At 43.8% G+C, this 23,345-nt stretch overlaps 2 protein-coding genes across 5 annotated transcripts in view; both read left to right on the top strand.

Moving 5' to 3' along the window:
• STIM1 (stromal interaction molecule 1) overlaps positions 1–2,787 on the top strand; it is a 225,412-nt gene extending 222,625 nt beyond the window's left edge. For all 4 annotated transcript variants that reach the window (XM_062196608.1, XM_062196606.1, XM_062196609.1 and 1 more), the window contains one exon: positions 889–2,787. In XM_062196608.1, coding sequence (XP_062052592.1) covers positions 889–1,405 — 517 coding nt within the window. In that variant the 3' untranslated portion in view covers positions 1,406–2,787. The remainder of the gene's footprint in view (positions 1–888) is intronic.
• A 2,609-nt stretch (positions 2,788–5,396) lies between these two features.
• The window catches only part of RRM1 (ribonucleotide reductase catalytic subunit M1), a 41,580-nt gene continuing 23,631 nt past the window's right edge, over positions 5,397–23,345 (top strand). The window contains exons 1-4 of the mRNA XM_062196605.1: positions 5,397–5,579; positions 12,621–12,709; positions 20,668–20,845; positions 23,229–23,329. Of these exons, the coding sequence (XP_062052589.1) occupies positions 5,561–5,579; positions 12,621–12,709; positions 20,668–20,845; positions 23,229–23,329 (387 nt within the window). The 5' untranslated portion in view covers positions 5,397–5,560. The remainder of the gene's footprint in view (positions 5,580–12,620; positions 12,710–20,667; positions 20,846–23,228; positions 23,330–23,345) is intronic.

Genomic DNA, 23,345 nt, shown 5'->3' with positions numbered 1-23,345 from the left:
CAGAGCTCTGAAAGTGACTCCACCCTTCCTGCTGTCACCACAGACTTTGGCGTAAACTCTGCAACACTTCTCTGTGACCTTCTTTGAATCCTGTGAAAGGGTTGGAAGAGACAGAATCCTGGCCTTTTGGGGTGGGTGAGGGATTGTTTGCAAGGCTATTCTAACCCCCCTCTCCTCCACAGCCTGGGTCAGACCCACTGACTGCATGTGCCCTGTGCCTTGGGGTCTGGCCCACACTGGATGTATCCCCTGGGTGACGGGTCTGAGTTGGGGAGGAAGGCATGGAAAATGATGACTGACAGCAATATGTGGGTTCTGTGTTAGCTTGAGGTTGAGTCCTAGGGGATATAGCCAGCCATGGGACAAAAGAGATTTTATTGAGGATGATGCCTGTGGAATTTGAGTTTATGGTTGTACTAGTTAAGACCCTGGGTATTAGCAGTGGGTGGGTCTCAGGCATTGGAAAGCCCTTTGTTGGACAGATGATGATATACTGACATTTGTTTTTGCTTCTTGTTATCCGTCTCTTCTCTTCCTATCATTTTCCCCTTTCTGTTTCCCTATGATTCTTCTTATTTCTACCTAATATCCTTTTTATTTTCTTCCTCTACAATTCTGCTCTGCTTGGTTTCTTCTCTAATCTGTCACAATCTCCTGTTCCTGCCCCCTCTCATTGTGCACTTGTGGTTTACTCAACTTCCTTCTACTATTCCTTCCTTTCCCCATCTCTCCTGCCTCTTCATCCCATTTCTCTCTCCTGCCTGCCTACCCCCATTTCCTACCCTGTCCTTGTCTTATTATGTTGTCCCTCTCTCTTCTTCAACTTCTCCCAACTCCATCTCCTGTCCATGTCTCTCTCTTTCTTCTTCTTGGCCCTCTGTCTTGCAGGGATTTGACCCATTCCGATTCGGAGTCCTCCCTCCACATGAGTGACCGCCAGCGTATGGCCCCCAAACCTCCTCAAATGGTCCGCACTGCAGATGAGGTTCTCAATGCCATGATTTCCAATAGCAGCCACCGGCTGATTGAGGGAGTCCACCCAGGACCTCTGGTGGAGAAACTGCCTGACAGCCCTGCCCTGACCAAGAAGACAGTACTGGCGCTGAACCACGGGCTGGACAAGGCCCATAGCCTCATGGAGCTGAGCGCCTCAGCCCCGCCTGGTGGCTCTCCACTTTTGGATTCTTCCCATTCTCACAGCTCCAGTTCCCCAGATCCAGACACGCCATCTCCAGCCGGGGACAGCCGAGCCCTGCAGGCCAGCCGCAACACACGCATTCCTCACCTGGCTGGCAAGAAGGCTGTGGCTGAGGAAGATAATGGTTCAATTGGTGATGAGACAGACTCCAGCCCAGGCCGGAAGAAGTTTCCCCTCAAAATCTTTAAGAAGCCACTTAAGAAGTAGGCAGCATGGAGGTGGCAGTGGTGGAACAGCTCGTCCTTCCCTGGGTCATCTGCCTCCTCTTCCCTCCCTTCATGAGATCTGCCCTAGAGTGGGGTAGGGAAGGTCTGGCCCGGGGGCCTGGGCACTGTACATACCTGCCCCCTCAGCCTTGGGTCCTTCATCATTATTTATTAACTGAACCACCATGGCCTGCCTGCCCTGCCTCCTCCCACTATGGGCTGCTGCTGTCACTCCCTCCCCACTTCAGTGCATGTCTTAGTTGCTGTTCCCTCAGCTCCCAGCTCCACCTCTGGGGTCCAGCTTCTGTCTTTGCTGTCCCAGTTTTGAGGTTTTATTTTTATTTTTTTGTTTCTGTTTCCAGCTTTGAAGCTCCTCCCTTCCACCACTCTCCGACTTCCCCTAGCAGTTGCAGGGAAGACAGGAGGAGTAACTTCTGACACCTGTGCCTCTGATTGGACCCACCCCGCCCATAATAGTTCTTTTTGCCCCAGACTGGGACCTAGGGACTAATCTTGAGGATTTGTTCTTTGGGAGTGTGGTGGGCCAAAGCTACAACCTCATCCTGGAGCTCACTTAGGCCTCCAGGGGCCCATGGGAGAGTGAAACCAATTCCCAGAGAACAAGTCACCAGAGAATTTTGAGAGGCCAGGCTTGGGAATGGACTGGGAGAGACCTGCCTTGGTCAGTGGATGTGTGGATGCCAGAACTATGGGCTATAAGGCAGTCACCCTTTCTTTCCCACCCATTCCTGCCTGCCTCTTACCCCTGCTCGGCAATACTGCAGGAGGGTTTGTCTCTGAGAGGTGCTGCCCGAAGCTTCCCCAATACTCTTGGGGCTCAGGATGATTGGCTCCCCTGCTATGAGGGCCATAGCCATGGCACAGGGCTCTGATGGAGCTCCAGAGATGTTGGGCAAGGATGTTGTTGCTTTCGAACCAAAAGATAAAACAATTTAAAAGAGAAAAAAGAAATCTCCTGAATTTCCCAAGTGCCTGCACCGCAAACTCCCTTTGTCAGACCCCATTTATGTTACTGCATAGCCTGGGCCAGAGGCTTAAAAAGGACACACCTGGTTTGGGGAAGGGGTGGCTAAAGAAGATGGTGTAGGTGAAGGTGGCTGTGTTACTTCCCCTCAACCCTTCCCCTCCTCTAGCCAACTCTCTCCCTTACCTGTTTTTGCTATGGCTGAAGAGATATTTTCCCTCTGCCCCACTCCCTGCCATGCCTTTACCCTGGGATCCTTTTTTGGGTCTGGAGTGGGTGCAACTAGGGCTGGTCTTCGGAGGGTGCTGGGCTGCAGACTGCCTTGTACCCCCTGGAAACCTCACATGGGTTTTTCTGTGTTAATTCATAAGACTCTCTGAAGTCCAATAAAGCATGTAGGAGATTTTAACCTGTGTTGGCTTTCACTCTCATTGTGTTCTCTATGGTTTAACAGACAGGGGATGAAGAGACCATTTCTTGTGCCAAGGTGAAATGAAGCTTGAACGCACATATCCTAAAGCTCTCTCTGGATTGGGTTACTAATAAAATACAGGATGCCTAGTTAAATTTGAGTTTCAGGTGAACAATGAATACTTTCTTAGTATGATTATATTCCATGCGATATTTAGGACACTTTTTAAAAATTCACTAAATCTGGCATTTCTATTTCTGGGCCACCTTGATCCTATCTGTTGTATAACCTCACCTACGACCTCCGTGACTTTTAGAATTACTTCACAGGGGGATGGATGTTATGGCACAGGGGGTCAAGCTGCCACTTGGGGTGCCCTCATCCCATATCCAAGTGCCCGAGATTGAGTGCCACCTCAGCTTCCTGCTAATGCTCACCCTGGGAGGCAGCAGGTGATGGCTTAAGTATGCCCAAGTGGGTAACATGAATGGAGTTACTGGTACCATAGTTTCAGCTTGGCCCAACCATGGCTGTTGTGGGGCTTTGGGGAGTAAATCAGAGGATACAACATCTCTCTCCCTTTCTCTCCATGTTGCTCTGCCTTTCAAATAAATACATAAAAACTTAAAAAGAAATCACAGGGAGCTCGGGAGCTCAGGCAAGCATCTGGAGGGCAGTGAGGAACCAATGAAGTTTTGAAAGGTTTTAGGGAAAGGATGACCCAGATGAAATTTCATAAGGATCACTTTGGGTAGCTCAAATCAGAACATGCTACATCAGCCTACATGCTACATCAGCCATAGTGTATTAGGACTCTCATCTCTTACTCTTCAGATTCAGTCAAGTCCATCCTACTTCAAGTTAACAGTTGTCTTATTGCTGCCCTTGCCTCTGCCACCATCCACTGAACTGTGAAAGCAAACGGGGCATGGTCCTGCCCTTCTTTTTATTTTTTAATTTTTTGACAGGCAGAGTGGACAGTGAGAGAGAGAGAGAGAGAGAGAAAGGTCTTCCTTTGCTGTTGGTTCACCCTCCAATGGCCGCCGTGGCTGGTGCGCTGCGGCTAGCGCACTGTGCTGATCCGAAGGCAGGAGCCATGTGCTTCTCCTGGTCTCCCATGGGGTGCAGGGCCCAAGCACCTGGGCCATCCTCCACTGCCCTCCCGGGCCACAGCAGAGAGCTGGCCTGGAAGACGGGCAACTGGGACAGAATCTGGCGCCCCAACTGGGACTAGAACCTGGTGTGCCGGCGCCGCAAGGCGGAGGATTAGCTTGTTGAGCCACGGCGCCGGCTGGTCCTGCCCTTCTTAAAGCTCACAGGACTCCCATTTCCATCAGGAGAAATGCCATGGCTATTGTCCTTCCATGGCTTTTTCCAACATGACTAAGTACCAGACAGTGACCTCCAGCTGCACCCACATCAGATAGCAATCTTGGGGATTCCTATCGTGAAACAGCTAAAGCAAGAGAAAAGGACAGGTGCTGTGGCACAACAGGTTATGCTACAGGTTATGATGCCTGCATCCCACTCGGAGGGCTGATTCATCTGCTTCTATCCAGTTTCCTGCTAATGTGCATCTTGGGAGGTAGCAGATGATGGGGTCCTGACAGCTACTGGGAGACTTGAATGGAGTTCCAGGCTCCTGGCTTCTGCCTGGCCCAGTGCCAGCTGTTACAGGGATTTAGGGAGTGAACCAGCAGATAGATGGACCCCCCCGCCCCAACAGTGCCTTTCAGATAAATAAAGAAGTCTTAAAAAAATTCTTGACTGGTCTTTTTTTTTTTTTTTTTTTTTGGACAAACAGTGGTAACATTTATTAATATTTACAAGGATTGTGGTTCAGAATAGGTCATAGGGGCTCAGTTATAAAGGAACAAGTGCTTGGGATTTTCAAACAATGCTGCAGGGATGACCAGACCAGAATGGAACTAAAAGGGACAATATTTAAAAATGAACTCAAATTCACAGAAGATTACAGTCCGTGGTGTTAACCCACTGAGAACATTAACTTTCGAAATGACTTTAGTAAGAGATAGACCTTTTGGACAGATCTAAGTGACCGCTTCAATACAGAAACATATATAGGCTGCTGGAACTCAGAATAATCCTTACGCTTGCGACACCTTCCAGAAAAAGTTCAAGTGTCTTAGAAACAATGGGTCCAACATCACACAAGCTATGAAAAACCACAAATGGGTCCGATCGGTGTCAGGATGTCTCCAAGGCTGCTTTTCTCAAGCGGACTGGTTGGGTCTTTTACTTCACAAAATAACCGGCGCCGTCCAGCCAGGGCTGTCTTCTGAGGGGCAGGGCAGGGCGGGCGGCGCCTGGCGGGTTCTGCGAGCTTCGTCAGAGCCCGGAGGACCGATTCAATTCTGCCCACACCCAACATGGCGGCGGGAAAACGGCGTTCCCGGGCCAGAGGCGCAGTCTCCTTGCCCATTTTCAACATGGCGGCGCCGGGCGAGGCCGACTTTCTATTAGTCCTGCCCATTTACCCTCTGGCGTTGGCACCTACGACTCACGTCATCGAAGCGGTCGCACCGCTTTTGCGTCACGGGTGGCGGGAGCGCGAAGGGGTTCGGATTGTCGCGCCTCTGCTCTCGTGTGGAAAGTGCTTTCTGGTTCCAGCTCCAGTGCCTGCGCCCGAGCGGCCCCGGGAGTCAAACCCTCCGCGCTCGGCCACCCTCTCGGTCCCGCCGGTACCCTAGAGCTGCAGCAGCGTCTCGAATCCTCCAGCGCCTCGGCCACCAGCGGCGATGCATGTGATCAAGCGAGGTGAGGGGCCCGGGACGGGCTGGGTGCCTGAGGGGTCCGGGGACGTGGGCTGCCGCGGCGCGAGCCGTGCCCCGGCCGCCCGCCGCAGCCGCCGCTTCCCGCCCTTCCCGCCCTTCCCGCCGCCGCTTCCCGCCCTGTCAGCAGCTCTGCCCCCGTCCTGCTCCCGGCCTGCGCTCTGCGCCCGCTCGCCTGGGTCTGGTGCTGCCTTTCGACAGCACAGCTTTGACCCCGGATCGAGAGGCCGGGCACTTTGTAGGCGCTCTTCCTCTCCACAAGCCTCGGAGATGGGCATTATTGGCTCCACATTTTAGATGCAGAAACTGAGGCTCTCAGAGAGGTTTCGGTGACTGATCCAAAGTCACCCAGTGAATTGATGGAGAGGCTGGGGTTGAACCCCTAGCTGACAGCAGGGATTTCTCTCAAAGCCGGGGGGTGGGGGGTGGCAGTTGGAGTTGGTGACCCGTGTTAGGCAGAGAAGGAAGCAAGGAAGAAGGGACTTTATCCTACGCAGGCGCCCAACATTTTCCTGATCTCTTTTGTGGGGTAGAGATGTGGAGTGAAAAAACAGGTCCCAGACCCAGAATTTGCCGTGTTGCCATAATCCCCAAGAGGTGCCCCAGAGGGATGCTTGGGGGAAGAGACTTACACTGAATAAAAACCCGGTGTCTTAGGACATCTGACCACATGGAGACTGGGAAGAGTCAGAAGTTGTATGTTTCGCAACAGTGATTTTCTTTTCTTTTTTTAATTTGTGTATTTATTTTCATTTTGCTTGGGGGGAGGGACGGGGGGGGGAGGGAGAGAAAGAGAGAGAGGTTCAGTCTCCATATTAGACTTGCCAAGTCTCTTTTGTGTCCAGCCCTTTGGTTGGCTCTGTGAGATTCCAAAAGGAGACAGTGCCTACTCCCTGCCTTTCCAGGTTGGAAAAACAAGAGTGACACATAACAGAAAGCCATGTGAGACAGGTGTAGACAAAGTTTTAAGTGGAATCTGTTGACTTTTAGTAAATACTGACTGGATTGACTGACTGGATGTTTCTGTTTTGTCCAGTAGGCTGTGAGTATTTCAAAGACGGGGACTTTTCTGCTCACATTTAAGCATGGTGCCTGCAATGAGTAGGTGCTCAAAGAATGAATGAGAGAAGTTATATCAAAATGTAATATATAGTGATTATGTCCAGATTGGTTGAACTACAGCCAAGAGATGAAGTAGATAGTGGTGGTCCTTCCGGCTAGAGATCGCTGTTCTCCAAATTTCCCTGACATCCCCCATTTTAACTGCAGAGGCCAGAGACGGAAATACACAGTGAACTTTTATTGATCTATTCCTGAGAGAGATGAATATCCTGTTTGTAAGCCTTTAGGCAGGGATCTTTGAGCATGGTCATATGGTAAGCTGGTAACAGATGAATTGAAAATTTATTGACTAGATTGCTGAAGTGCGTAATACTTCTATGTTGAGTCTTTAACCTTTTGGATTTACTTTGAAATACTGAAGTTTAAAAAGTACCATCTACAAACTGTTCTAAAGGCAGAGTTTATTTTGCTTCACATTCCTTCAGAGAACATAACTTGACCCAGATGGCTAATGCACTAGATTTCTGCCATTGTAGCATTCAGCAAAGGTTGTTAATATTAAAAATGTATTAAGATTTGCTTGTTTTATTTATTTTTAATTTTTTAAAAAGATTTTTACTTATTTATTTGAAAGTCAGAGTTACACAGAGAGAGGAGAGGCAGAGAGAGAGAGAGAGAGAGAGGTCTTCCATCTGCTGGTTCACTTCTCAGATGGTCGCAACAGCCGGAGCTATGCCGATCCGGAGCCAGGAGCTTCTTCCAGGTCTCCCACGTGGGTGCAGGGCCTTGGGCCATCTTCTACTGCTTTCCCAGGCCATAGCAGCGAGCTGGATGGGAAGTGGAGCAAGCCGGGACTAGAACTGGTGTCCATATGGGATGCTGGCGCTTCAGGCCAGGGTGTTAACCCGATATGCCACAGTGTCGGCCCCTGCGTGTTTTATTTTAAGGCACATAGGATGCTCTTATTTTTGGCATGCCTATGAAGTAGCAGAGTAACTCCTGTGTTTGTTAATTTCAATGTAATTATTCAGGGGGGCGACAGGAGTTGACTTACAAGTACTATCTGAATGTATTAACATCTTGCTAAACACTGAAGAAATAGATGGCGAAGGCAGCTACATCTTCAAAGATCTTAAAATTGTTAGGGATTTAGAACTAATCCATGTGAACATAGGGGAGAAAAGTAGATGAGTTTTTCTCATCTGCTTTTTTTTTTTAATAAGTGATTGTAGGTCTCTTCACGTTTTTATTTTTTGTTTTTAAAGATTTATTTACTTATTTGAAAGTCAGAGTTAGAGGCGGGGGGGGGGGGGGGTGTCTTCTATCGGACGGTTCACTCCCCGAATGGCCGCAGTGGCCAGAGCTGTGCCGATCTGAAGCCAGAAACCAGGAGCTTCTTCTGGGTCTCCCACGTGGGTGCAGGGGCCCAAGGACCTGGACCATCTTCTACTGCTTTCCCAGGCTATAGCAGAGAGCTAGATGGGAAGTGGAGCGCCCATATGGGATGCCGGCGCTTCAGGCTAGGGTGTTAACCCGCTGCGCCACAGTACCGCCTACTCATCTGCTATCTTGAAATGTTTTTTCTAATGGGAGATTATCATTCCTCAAGGAGAGTAAGTTTAAAGAAATTGAGAACCATTGGAATAAATGATAAAGTAGCTAACCGAGTTGTAAACTGTACTTTGGAGTTTGGTGTAGTGTTTTCAAAACTTTGGATCATAATTTCCAATAAAAATGCCTATTACATACATGTACATGTGGTCTATGTATGTATATGCATAAAACTGAAACAAACATTTATAAAATAATATCTTTGCATCCGTTAGTCTTTGATATTGTTGTTCTTTTCGGGACCCTTTCTCTGTTCTTCCCTCTCCCTCTCTGTTCCTCCCTTTCTTCCTAACCCTGTGTGCCTGATAACTGTTGTTGAACACTGGGATTACAGTGGTAAGTAGACAGACATGGTTCCTTTCAAAGATTTTACAGTCAATTGAGAAAGATAGAAAGATTATATAATAAAATGTAATAAATATTCTGATAAATTACAGACTATAGTAACTCATTGAGTTTTTCAGAAAGCATTTATTATAGCACTTCTTTGTGCTAGGAACTGTTTTAGGTGTTAGAGATTCAGTGAAGAAAACAAGCTAAATTGCTTTTGTCATAGAGTTTACAGTCTAGTGTGGGTGGGAATGGTAAGTGTACACAAGAAATAAAAGTCCAAGAATCAGTTGGTCTCACTAATCAGTGATTAGTGAGCTAATGATGGTAAAGCAGGATAATGTAACAAAGGTCAACGAAAAAGTAACCTAGCATTGGGTAGTCAGGGAAGGCCTCTCTGAGAAGCTCATATTTGAGCTAAGCCCTGAAAGTAGAGTATGAAAATCTGTGGCCTGAACATTCCAAGCAGAGGAAACAGAAAGTTCATAGCTATGGGCGAAGCACACTCTTGTCTTTTAGGATTAGCAAAATCTTTCTGAAGACATTAAAGACAGCTTATAATCAACAAGAAATCAGGCAATTAGTTTTCTACAAATGTGTCCCAACTTACTATAGTCAAGTTTACCCTTTTTTTTTACTTTAAAATAATGCAAAGGTCATACACATTAAGCAGAAGTCATACTTTGATTTTTGAATTTTGTTCTTTTTCTGGACTAGTGATAAATGCCATGATAATCTCTTGTGATGCCGGGCAGCAAGCCTCAGTTCACATTCAGCCATGCAATCACAATGGCAAACAACCGGAGCCAGCACTGTGGTGCAGAGGTTTAGGCCACTGTCTGCAGTGCCAGCATCTCATGTGGGCGCAGGTTCCAGTCCTGGCTTCTCCACTTCCAGTCCAGCTCCCTGCCAATGCACTTCAAAAAGCAGTGGAGGATGTCCCAAGTCTTTGGGCCCCTGCACCCACATGGATGACCTGGATGAAGCTCTTGGCTCTTGGCTTCGGCCTGGCCCAGCCCTGGCCATTGTGGCCATTTGAGGAGTGAACCGGCAGATAGAAGATTGTCTTTCTCTCTCTGTCTTGTCTGTCCCTCTGTAATTCTGACTTTCAAATATTTTTTTAAAAAAATTTAAACAACCCACACCCTATAGTGTACTGTGTGGCCAATATATGATGTACTGTGTGATGTTTGGTAGGTTAGGTATATTAAATGCATTTTCATCTTTTAATGTTTGATATTTTCAATTGAGATAGGTAAAAAGATTATATAATATTGTAAATATTCTGATTACAGTAACCTATTCATTCAGTTGTTCAGAAAGCATTTAGTTAGCACTTTGTGCTAAGAACTGTTTTAGATGTTAGAGCTTCAGTGAACAAAGCAAGCTAAAACTCCCATTGAGGAGCATATGTAGAGGATTTCCAAGGAAGAATAGGTCAGTGTGGGTTAACTATGATTGGGCAGGTTTCATGAGGTGTAACTCTTGGAGAATGAATTGGAGTTCCATGTATGGAAAGGTAGAGGAAGAACTTTTAGGCAGAGTAAAGATAGAAGCAATGATGCAGATGTGGGAATGGGAGGTCCTATTGGGACTTATGGTATTTCATAGGGAACAGAATTAAGGTAAGCCTTGTTTGAGAGAAGAGGTTAATGTAGGCAGTGGGAAGCAGGGACTAGTGATTTGATAAAAGCAACTTCTGTGTTGAAAATTGATCAAGTGGAATCACAGGTTAGAGAACAGTGGGTAATTGCTCCCTTAGGCCTTTAGTTTGTCTCCCATTCTATAATGGGAGTTAAGTCAATTACTGGAGTACTTTTGGTGAGTTTCCTGATTAACTTCAGAACTTTGGTAGCTGCAGAATTCTGTGTTGAATGTTGCTTTGTGGTTCCCTATCTGCCTATTTAGCCAATTGTTGCAGCACTAGGGCTCAATCCTAATGTGGAGCCTGCCAATTTACTCTGTTCAAGAGTTAAAAGTGCAGATATGAGTCCGATCAGAAAGGGAAATGACAATGGTGATCACAAAGAGAAGGGTTCTGTTACTGCTAATGTAGAAGAAGAAAATCTAGTGTGTGCAAGTGGTGATGGGCTGATATTTGTGTCTTAGTGTTCATTCATTCTTCATCAGACATTTGAGAACTTTCCTTGTACTAGGCACTAAATTTGAGGACACAGATGTGAATGAGAAGGATTTAACTTAGTGATTAGTTGTAAAGGATTTTAGGTGCACAGAAGAAACAACAAAAACTAAATCAGAATGAGACACTAATATTATTTATTGAGTACCTATTTTGTATTACATACTATGATCAACTTTTCCTATAAAAGCAGTGTTATTTTTTATAAGATGTAGTTGTAACTATACTAAGGTTGCTAAAAGAACACTTTTTACCGTAGTGCATTTTGTTCTTAGAATAAACTGATAAGGTAAATCGAATAGGCATAATAATTACCCCTTTCTGCAAATGAAGCTCTGTAAATAGACTAACCATATTATTTAGCTTTCCTAAGATTAAGGCTGTGTAGTTGTTGGATAGATCACTATTTGTGGTCATTTGAGGATAAACTAAGAATGCTGAAATATTTTTGTCTAGAAGGCCAAAGAAGAATATGGTCTCAAAAATTATAAGACTAATTAGATACGATATCCATGTGATTGCTTATTGTATCTCCAAACTGCTAAACTAAGTGACTGGGGCTGGTGGTGTGGTGCAGCAGATTAAGCCACGGCTTGTGATGCTAGCGTCCTATAGGAGTGCTGGTTTAAGCCCCTGTCATTCTGCTTCTGATTCAGCTCCCTACTAGTGTGCCTGGGAAAACGGCAGAAGATGGCTTAAATACTTGGGCCCCTGCCACTCATGTGAGAAACTTGGATGAAGCTCCTGGCTCCTGGCTTCGGCCTGGCCTAGCCCTGGCCGTTGTAGCCATTTGGAGAGTGAAGCCAGAGGATGGAAGAGCTCTCTCCGTCTCTCCCTCTCAGTCTCTGTTAACTCTGCCTTTCAAATAAATAAATAAATCTTTAAAAAAAAACAAGCAAACAACTAAGAGATTGCCATGGGAAGGTTGTCTTGAATTACAAATAGAAAGACTTCACATGGTATGAAGTACATTAGAAACCGTTAATTACCCTAAGAGAGTATATAAACCACATTGACCACGAAGGTGCTGGAATGGAGACAGTGTTGTAAATCATTTAGCATTCAATAAATATTTGAGTACCTACTATGTGCTAGGCCTTGGCCCTTGGTCTTGGCAGTGAGGAATAGATTGGTAAATAAAGCATCCAAGAATCTTTATCCTTTTAGAAATTATGTTCTAATGGATGGGTAGAAGGAGTCACATAATACACAAATGCAAAAGTAAAATATATAGTGTGTTAGGTGGCGACAAGAGCTATGAGGAAAAATTAGTATAGAAGGGGAAAAGGGATAAGAAGAGCAAGGTTGTGTGTGGAGAATTGCAGTTTGAAGCAGGGTCATCCGAGAAGTTTTATTGAGAAGGTGACATTGAGCAAAGATCTAAAGGAAGTGCAAACAGCTGCCAAGTTGGAGTGAGGAAGGAAGGTAAGAAGGTAGGAGATGAAACTGGGTGGGTGGCGTACAAGGCATGTTGTGTGAGATATGCACTGACTTTTGTAATGAGTTTGATTTTTATTCTGAAGGAGATGGAAAGCCACTATTAGGAATTTTGAGGGGGAGTAGTGAAGGATTTTGATCTAAGTTTTAAAGGATAATTCTGATTGCCATGTGGGTCAAGATGGGGAAACATCACTGGGAAATTACTGCAAGAATCCATCTGATTACAATGTAAGGGAAGAGAATACTTCAAAATTGGAATCTTTGCTTTCTGAGGAAGACAATAGCAAATAATCTCTTGATGATTCTAGTGGGGGTCTGAATCTTTTATCTGTAAAATAGCATTTTATGCTGGTCACTTTAAAAAGTTCACATTAATTACATTTGATTATTACATATTGCCATCCTAATAAATGCTGACATGAATTGTATGGTTTAATTCTTCAGATGGCCGCCAAGAGCGGGTTATGTTTGACAAAATTACGTCTAGAATCCAGAAGCTTTGCTATGGACTCAATATGGACTTTGTTGATCCTGTAAGTAAATTTTGGTTTATATCTTGGGTCCCTTGTTTCATGTAATTCTTTATTTGTCTTGCTTTTCTCTGGCCCTTAGCTTATTGATATACTGTAGTTTGGTTGGTATTGTGGCTATGCCCTTGAATATAAAGTATGAATTTATTGCATAAAGCTCTTTTTTTTTTCTTTCTCAGCTTTATTTATTTATTTTTAAGTCAGGGAGAGGGGGAGAGACACAGAGAGGGAGATATCTTCTGTCTGCTGGTTCATTCCGCAGTTGGCTGCAAGGGCCAGATCAAAGCCAGAAGTCAGGAGTTTCATCCAGATATCCCAAGTACCTGGGCCATCTTTTGCTGCTTTTCCCAGGCCATTAGCAGGGAGCTGGATTGGAATTGGAGCACCTGGGACATGAACTGGTGTCCATTTAGGAACCTGGTATTGCAGGCATTGGCTTTACCTACTGCGCCACAACACTGGCCCCAAAACTTTTTTTTTCTTGACAGGCAGAGTGGATAGTGAGAGAGAGAGAGAGAGAGAGAGAGAGACAGAGAGAAAGGTCTTCCTTTTTGCCGTTGGTTCACCCTCCAATGGCCGCTGCGGCTGGCGTGCTGCGGCCGGCGCATCGTGCTGATCCGAAGCCAGGAGCCAGGTGCTTCTCCTGGTCTCCCATGCTGGTGCAGGGCCCAAGCACTTAGGCCACCCTCCACTGCACTCCCTGGCCACAGCAGAGAGCTGGCCTGGAAGAGGGGCAACCGGGACAGAATCTGGTGCCCCGACCGGGACTAGAACCCAGTGGGACTAGAACCCGGTGTGCCGGCGCCGCAAGGCGGAGGATTAGCCTGTTGAGCCGCGGCACCGACCCCAAAACTATTTTTTTTGATTCTGTCCTCTGAATTCTCACTTTTCAGAGAAATAAATGTGAGAAAAGAGGAAAAAAACTTGATATTAACAATTTGCAGCAGAGATTTCCTTGAGTATATATATATATTTTGTAATGAAAAACTGTTTTTGAAACTTGTTTGTATTTTTATTATTGCTTTTTAATTTTAATTTTTTATTTTATTTAAACTTTTATTTAATGAAAATAAATTTCCAATGTACAGCTTATGGATTACAATGGCTTCCCCCTCCCATAACTTCCCTCCCACCCGCAACCCTCCCCTCTCCCGCTCCCTCTCTCCTTCCATTCACATCAAGATTCATTTTCAATTCTTTTTATATACAGAAGATCAATTTAGTATATATTAAGTAAAGATTTCAACAGTTTGCACCCACATAGAAACACAGTGAAACATACTGTTTGAGTACTAGTTATAGCATTAAATCACAATGTACAGCACATTGAGGACAGAGATCCCACATGAGGAGCAAGTGCACAGTGACTCCTGTTGTTGACCCAACAAATTGACACTCTAGTTTATGGCGCCAGTAACCATCCTAGGCTGTCGTCATGAGTTGCCAAGGCTATGGAAGCCTTCCAAGTTTGCCGACTCTGATCATATTTAGACAAGGTCATAAAAGACAGAGTGAGGATAGCAACCAATGATCCTAAGAGTGGCATTTACCAGGTTTGAACAATTATACAGCATTAAGTGGGGAAGAGGACCATCAGTACACACATGTTGGGAGTAGAGCCATTGGTGGTAGAGTAGAGGTTATGATTACAAAGGAATGAGGCCCAAGTGCACTAGACAGGGCCTAGAACAAAGGACAGAGTCATTATTAGAGGAGCTAAGAAAGGTGCTGTCTAAGCTACAATTAAGTTTTCTGATTGAGAGGCAAATAGAACCTGATAGAAGGGGCTTGATAATAATCTGGTGGGCTTTAGGCCTTGTAAATTCAGAGGCCCAGACCTATCTATCTCTTCACATGGGGTATATCCTAAGGGAGGTGTGAACCTCCTAGGGGAAGGCACTCTGTTGACTTTCATTACTTGGCTGGCCTGGGAGGAGAGCTGCCAGGTAAAGGCAGGTGGCATCTCTAACAAGAAATTTACAGTTCTGCCTGCAATGTTGCTGACCCTACTTGACCATCCCCTCAGCTGCAGTGGTCACTTTGGAAGTTGGGCTGAGTGAAGGGCTTTTCAGCTTAGAGCCAATAAGATCTGTGGCTCTGACCTGGGCATCCTTCGACTCCAGGGCAGGTCCATTTCCAGTGATCCAACTCTTGGCAGAGCTGCCAGGGCTCTTCACAAGCTGACTTCTGCTGAAGCCCAGGCTTACCACATTGAAAGCCACTGCAGTGGACTGGCCTGTTGGGTCTCCTTGAGGGCAGATCACTGTACAGATCAGCCATTAATAGGCCTGCCACCCATTGCTTCTGATGCCGAGCTTTCTTTTCCTCCTGGTTTGTGTTAAAGCAGACCAGAGGATGCAAGTCAAGGGAGTGCCCGTGTCCCATCTCTAATCTTCGGTGGCCTGAACTACAAGTCTATAGTCACAGGCATGTTCTGTAGTAGTTTTTCTAAGGTAGACAATGCCCACTTTAAAACTTTCTTTCCCTTTGGTCTGAAAGGGAAGTTTTTTCTACTTACTGTTTACTTTGCTGATGGCGAAGTAAATCTAGCTATGAAATTATAATTTAAGCTCTTATTTTGGCTATGCTATTACAGAAAAATGTTAGCCATCTCTTTTATAAGGTCTAAAGATTAAATTGTGCGTCCTACAGATTCCTTCATAATAGAATTAGTTTCCTACCTTGAAGAGAATAGAGAAATGAAAGAACAAGTTGAGCTTAGAATAGAGAAATGAGGGAGGAAGTCCTAGATCGCTTGCTGACAATAGCAATATCACATGAATACTTAGCAAACAGTTTCAACCATTAGATAACAACTTAAGAAAACATTTACCAGAAGGTCCAATGCCTTCTATAAATTTTAAGAATCATGTATTTGAAAACACCTCTTAAATATCTAACATGGTGTAGTTTGTTTAACCAGTAAACTTAAGCACAAACATATAAAATGTTTTTAGTTTCTTTCTACCAACAAGTGTAAAACATATGATACAGAGATTCAGGTCACACGAATTAAAACCTATCTTTGATTAATTTTAGCAGCTTAAATTTATGGACAATCTTATCTATAAGCCAATTAAAATAAAACTCTTAATAAAATTTTCCCATGTGGACATACAATACATACACACATATAACATAGCATAATAGACCAATATAGCAATTTTAATAATAGCTTTAAAATCTTTAACTCTTTTGGTAAATTACCAATTGATTTGAATTGCTTTTTGTTTTTAGTAACCTCAGTTAACCATACTTTCTCTCAGTTGGTGCTGTTAATACATTATTGGCTTCATCTGTTACAGAGCCGTCCCAAAGTACTGAAGATACAATAGAAGTGGCTGGAAAAAGTCCATAGGAACCTATAGGAGAACAGCTAAACACAGAACCAACAACGCTTTAGTGTTATGAGCAGCACATCATATATAGCTGTGGATGACAAAAGACTTTAAGTCGCCATGTTTAAAATTATAAACTCATCAACCAACAAGAGGCACTTGCTTACTTCACAGTATTTTTGAAAGCACCTGTAGGATTTTACAAGTATTTAACCCTTTAGGCCTCTGGGGCTTTCTCATTAAGATAACTATCATGTCTAGTAACACAAGATCATTAGACTTTTTAATTCTCAAACATTTGTATTAATAGCATTTCCATTATAGAAACTTAAAATTCAGTACCACGTCACATCTTGACAGTGCTTCTAATATAATCCAAATAGCCTGATTAGTTGGTGTCTCTATAAGATGAGAGACTTAGGTCCTTTGATTTTTTTCAGTGGGCCCAAACTGGAAAAACCAAAGTCCAAGATTTACTGGAAATTTTAGAGTTCAGATTGTTTGAAACTTTGCTTTTTTGTATGCCTGTCAAGAATGCCAAGAAGGCTCAAAATCCAAAATATCTGGTTGAAATAGGATTCCTTAAAATCATGACATAATATCGACCAAATTTAATCATTGTTACAAGGTGATTATTCAAATCTTTGAAAATAAGCACATATTTAAATAACCCATAGCTCTTTAAAAATTCAGCTGTTTTTGAACAGTTAGAATTTAACAGACATCAAGAGAACATAATAGATTACTTTAACACATTGCTTTAACAGAGAATCAGATTTTAATTCTCTGTCAAAGAGAAATAGATTAGTATACTTGTAACATCTGCCAATGTCCTTGATTTACATTTTGAAATAAACTGTTAAAAATCTCCAAATTAGGATAACGTTTGGAATAAGATAACACGAATTTTAGCCTGAGCTTTTTTCATTTCTGTTGGCATAGTGTATCTTTTTCCAGCCTTCCACTTTCAGTCTGTATGCATCTTTGTTGGAAAGATGTGTTTCTTGTAAACAGCAAATAGATGGGTTTTGTTCCTTAACCCAATCAGCCAATCTGTGTCTTTTAACTGGACAGTTCAGGCCATTAACATTCAATGTGACTATTGATAAGTAGTAACTTGGCCCTGCCATTTGCCAAAGATATTTTCTAATATATACTTTGAGCTTCCTGTGATCTTTTGCTGTGAGGTTTCCTTCCTTTACCGTCTTTCATGTTGATGACCATCTTTCTGTGTTTCTGTGTGTAACACATCTTTAAGCATCTTTTGCAGGGCTGGACAAGTGGTGACAAATTCTTTCAATTTCTGTTTGCTATGAAAAGTCTTTATTTTACCTTCATTCACAAATGAGAGCTTTGCAGGATATAATATTCTGGGCTGGCAGTTTTTCTCTCTTAGTACCTGGGCTATGTGTTGCCATTCCTTTCTAGCTTGTAGGGTTTCTGATGAGAAGTCTGCTGTGAGTCTAATTGGAGATCCTCTGAGAGTAATCTGACATTTCTCTCTTGCACATTTTAGAATCTTTTCTTTATGTTTCACTGTGGTGAGTTTGATTACTACGTGTCGTGGTGAGGATCTCTTTTGGTCATGTTCACTAGGGGTTCTGTGAGCTTCCTGTACTAGGATGTCTCTGTCCTTCTTCAGACCCAGGAAGTTCTCTGTAAGTATCTCACTAAAAAGGCCTTCTAATCCTTTCTCCCTCTCCATGCCTTCAGGAACTCCTAGAACCCGAATGTTGGGTTTTTTAATAGTATCCTGTAGATTCCCAACCATATTTTTTAGATTTCTAATTTCCTCTTCTTTTTTTTTGGTTTGCCTGTTTCCTTTCCTGTTCTCTGTCTTCTAAGTCTGATATTCTCTCTTCTGCTTCACCCATTCTGTTTTTAAGGCTCTCTAATGTGTTTGTCATTTGATCTATTGAGTTCTTCATTTCATTTTGATTTCTCTTCACTATCACACTTCCCTGTTCTACTAGTTTCTGCGTTTCATTTTGATTCCTCCTTAAGATTTCATTTTCTCGAAGGAGTTTTTCTATCCTATCCAGTAAGGAGTTCCATAGCTCAAGCATTTGTTTTTGAATACTACTAATTGTTTTTATCATAAATTTTTTGAAATCTGTATCTTCCATCTTATCATCTTCATAATCTTGGCTTGGGGTGTCTTGTTTATTTGGGGGTGTCATAATGTCTTCCTTGTTCTTGTTTCCTCGGTTTTTGCGTTTGTTGCTTGGCATTGTAGAGATATTCTTTGGATTTTTCTTTCCTCGCTGTGGTGTTTTTTCTTGTTATACTATGACTGTATTAAGTGGACTGTCTGCTTTTGATGGAGCCTTAGAGGTTTGAGATGGGTGTGGCCTGAGAGTTCTGTTTGGTTCTTCAGGGTTAAGGGTGTGCCAAAGGTGACACTCCCAGGTTAGGCGTGGTAAATCTCTCTCTCTTTGCTTTTTTTCTGATTCAAAAAGGAAGTAATTCCACACAGCTGAATGGAATTGGAGGTAGTTAGCAGGCGAATGATATACCCACAGGAGCCAGAGATCGGATGCTCTTTCCCAAGGACCACACAGGGAATCTGTGCTGCCCTCAGTGTGGGTTCAAATTCTCCTGCAGTCTCCCACTGGGTTGCCAAGGTTACCGAATTGTATTGTCTCTGGAGAGTACTCACGTGAATTCCGTGAGTTCTCTCCCCCACTGTCTGTTTTTTCATAGTCTCAGTTCATTAGCACCACACATTCACTAGGTCCTAATCTCCTGTTATTTCACACACACACACACACACACACCCAGAGTCAGGTTTTTCTGCTTGATTGAGGGCGGGTGCAGACCTGAGGTCACCCCGCTTATGACGTATGTCAAAATGGCATCTGCTCTTTGTCTTGCTCACCTTTGAGAGGTGAGCGGAGAGAGAGAAACTTGTGTCTGTATTGGTCACTTTTTCTTTTTTTCCCTCTCTCTACTAGATAGCCTGGTGAACTTTTCCCCACCGGGTTTCAAGCCTCGTTCCCTCTAGTCTCCTCTTTCCGCTTGCCCGCCGGTGTCTCGGGCTATTGAGGTTTGGCTCACCTCACGTTCCAGTGCTGGTGTGTTGCTTCTGCTGCTGGTGTCCCGAACCGTGGGCTCCCGCGCTCTCCATGCAGGTCCACTGTGAATCACTAGTTCCGGAAGAGTTTCCTCTGCTGTTTCTTCCCCTACTCTTCCTTGAACCTGCAGTATCTCCACTTTTATTAAACTGTCTCTTCCCAGACTATCAGTGTGCTCCCTTCCTATTCCGCCATCTTGCCACCCTCCGCTTTTTAATTTTTATTTTGTTTGAAAGACAGAGACACAGATGTAGAGATTATCCTCATCTGGTGATTCATTCCTTAACTGTCCACAATAGCCAGGCTGAAACCGGGAGCCTGGAAGTCAGAATCTCTCATGTGGATGGCAGGAACCCGTGTGGTTTAGCCATCACCTGCTGCTTCCCAGGATATGCCTTAGCATGAAACTGGATCAGAAGTGTAGTAATCAGAGCTTGAATTAGGCATTGCAATATGGGATGTGGGCATCTCAAGTGGTACCTTAACTGCTGGTCCAAACTTATTTTTAGATTGTGGTCATGTAGATAGGAGCTATCTATTATTTTGCCATGGGGACCATGACTCCCAATACATGAACCTTTGGGAGCCATGGTTAAATTATATCCAGACCATAGCAGACAGTAATACAACCTTGAACAAGTCCTAGTAACCTGCACTGTAGGTTCCTCGTGTAAAATGTTGATTAATAATGCTCATCTCACCAGGTGTGAAATGTTGGAGGTTATGAAAATTTAAATGTTTGTAATATGTGAAGTGTTGAAGAGTAGTAATTAAATTATTAAATGACTTGGTTCTGACTGTACTTCATACCTTCATCTCCTGAATTGGAATGAATGAAATCTTATTTATTTGCTTTCCTGTACTTGTTCTTAGGTAAAATTTAGGGGGAAATGGATGAGTTTGGAACTGGAGCCCTGATCACATAGGCAGAATTCGAAAGAAAGATGGAGAAATACTTAAGAATCATTGGTTGATTTTTCAGCTATTTCTCTGTGAGACTTCATTCTGTAAAAAGTTTGAAACACACATTTACACACGTAAAGAGAGACTGATTGACAGATCTTCTGTCCACAGGTTTACTCCCCAAATGTCCACAAAAGCCAGAGCTGGGCCTGATGGAAACTAGGAGCTTGGAAATCAGGCTGGGTCTCCCAGGTAGTTGGCTCCAAGTACTTATACCCTCCTGGGCTGCCTCCCAGAGTGCACCTCAGCAGGAGCTTTATTTGGAAGCAGAGTAGCTGCCACTCCAACCAGACATTTTGATATGGGACATAGGTGTCCAAAACTGTGTCTTAACTGCTATACCAAATGCCTGCTCCAAGACTGTTGAGTTTTTTAAAGGTTGAACTTGTTTCTTCCTGGCAGCTCTGTTGGTTTAGGAATTCTAATTACCCAGTTCACACAGCTTACTCTTCTGACTAGTGATTTTCAGGAAAGGAAGTTGTCTGTTTTATTATAATGTAAATTTGATTATTTTTTTTACTTGTTCCTTTAAGGAAGCTGTTGTCTCTTGGGAAAGCTCAGTTAACTTATGCTTTTGTTTTTGTAGGCTCAGATCACTATGAAAGTAATCCAAGGCTTATACAGTGGAGTCACCACAGTGGAACTGGATACTTTGGCTGCTGAAACAGCTGCAACCTTGACCACTAAGCATCCCGACTATGCCATCCTGGCGGCAAGGATTGCTGTCTCGAACTTGCACAAAGAAACAAAGAAAGTGTTCAGTGGTGAGTCTGGGGTGGAAAAGATGGAATCTAGTATTCTCAGAAAATAAATAAGGGTAATGGAAAGTAACCTTGGATGTCAAAAGAAAAGTTACATCTTGTTTAGAAAAGCCACCTGTACAAATTAGTGGGCAGAAATGGGACTAGAACTTATTGCTTCTCGATGGTGCTGACTTGTTGCATGAAAGGGTCAATAGATTCTTGTTCTTTAGGCTTTTTAAAGTCCATCTTTAAGCAGATGATGGTGGCTTGGTTAGGAAAATAATATCTATGACAAGTTTAGGGTTAAACAAAATGTTAAAATTGATGTTTTGTCATCATTAGCAAATACTTCATTCTACCACTCCCATTTTATAAGCTCAGGGAATATGGAAAAAGGATGACAAAATAATTTTTCAATATGTAAGAAGCCAATTGAGATTAGAAATATTTTGGCTCATGGGTCCGACATTATGGCGTAGTGGGTTAAGCTGCCACCTGTGGCACCAGCATCCTGTATGGACACCAGTTGAGTCCTGGCTGCTCCACTTCCGATCCAGCTCCCTGCTGATGTGCTTGAGAAGGCAACGGAAGGTGGCCCAAGCCCTTGCACCCATGTAGGAGACCTGGGCGAAGCTCCTGGCTTCAGCCTGACCCAGTCCTGGCCACTGAGGCCATTTGGAAAGTATTTGGGGAATGGACCAGCAGATGGAAGATCCATCTCTCTTTTTCTCTCACTCCCTCCCTTTGAAATAAATACATTAAAAAAAAGAAAAGAAAAGAAAAGAACTGTTTTAGCTCTCAATTCTGTGGGGCCCAAAACATTATATCTTCCCTTTTTAGTAGATTTATTATGAAGGTGGCAGTTATCCCAAAATTCATCAATAGGTTCAACTCAATCCCAGTCCAAATGCCAGCATTTGTATTACATAAGGCTTATTCATACGTGCAGAGCTCCCAGTACTGCTTAAAGAAGAGCAGAGGGAGAATTCTTGCTAAATGGGCATTTATAGGAGTGAATTGCTTGGAATGAGTTTTAAGTTGAGTTTCTGTTATTACAATAAAAAAAAAAAAACAGTTGGTAAGAAGAGATTATCATGTTTGCATTTCCATACTTTCAATCTATAATTTTCAATGAAGGTAGGTTTCAGAATCATTTGGAAATCTGTTTTAAAATTTTTTTAAAGTATTTTTATTAATTTGAAAAGCAGAGTGACAGAGATAGATAGCTGGAGAGAAATAGTTCATCTGCTGGTTCGCTCCCCAAGTGTCTGAGCCAGGATGAAACCAGAAGCCAGGAGCTCCATCCAGGTCTCCCATGTAGATAACAGGGGCCTCAGATGAGCCATCATTTGTTATCTCTCAGTGTGTTCATTGTCAGAAAGCTGGATTGGAAGTAGAAGTAGTACTTTATCCCAGGCATTCTGATAGGGGATACAGGCATCCTAAGGAACAGCTTAACCCACTGCACTGTGACACTCATCCTGATAATCATTTTTAAGCTGCAAAAGTTTTTTTTTTTTTTTTTTTTTGACAGGCAGAGTGGACAGTGAGAGAGAGAGACAGAGAGAAAGGTCTTCCTTTGCCGTTGGTTCACCCTCCAATGGCCGCCGCGGCCAGCGCGCGGCGGCCGGTGCATCGTGCTGATCTGAAGCCAGGAGCCAGGTGCTTCTCCTGGTCTCCCATGGGGTGCAGGGCCCAAGCACTTGGGCCATCCTCCACTGCCTTCCCGGGCCATAGCAGAGAGCTGGCCTGGAAGAGGGGCAACCGGGACAGAATCCGGTGCCCCGATTGGGACTAGAACCCGGTGTGCCGGCGCCACAGGTGGAGGATTAGCCTATTGAGCTGTGGCGCCAGCCAAGCTGCAAAAGTTTACACCCACTCTAACTCTGGAACTGTTTCCTTAAATGAAACATTATATATTTTTCTTTTTTAAAGATTTATTTATTTGACAGGTAGAGTTACAGACAGTGAGAGAGACAGAGAGAAAGGGCTTCCTTCTGTTGGTTCACTCCCCAAATGGCCGCCACAGCTGGCGCTGTGCTGATCCGAAACCAGGAGCCAGGTGCTTCTTCCTGGTCTCCCATGCGGGTGCAGGGCCCAAGCACTTGAGCTATCCTCCACTGCCTTCCTGGGCCACAGCTGAGAGCTGGACTGGAAGAGGAGCAACCGGGACTAGAACCCAGCGCTCATATGGGATGCTGGTGCCGCAGGCGGAGGATTAACCTAGTGTGCCACCACGCTGGCCCAACATTATATATTCAACATGTACATATTTCTGTACTAGACTGAGGTGGGTTGGAATGAAAAAAAGGATTGAGAGCCATAGTTCTAAACTATTTCCTGCAGACTGAATTAGCTGTTAAGTGGTTTGCTATTTTAATTTGTTATTGTCATTATTTTTTAGATGTGATGGAAGACCTGTACAGCTACATAAATCCACACAATGGCAAACACTCTCCCATGGTGGCCAAGTCAACACTGGATATTGTTTTGGCCAATAAAGATGTATGTTTCACCTTTT

This window comes from Lepus europaeus, chromosome 7, assembly GCF_033115175.1.
Source record: "Lepus europaeus isolate LE1 chromosome 7, mLepTim1.pri, whole genome shotgun sequence".
In the NCBI taxonomy this organism is placed as follows: Eukaryota; Metazoa; Chordata; class Mammalia; order Lagomorpha; family Leporidae; genus Lepus; species Lepus europaeus.
This window is presented reverse-complemented; position numbering and strand designations above follow the sequence as displayed.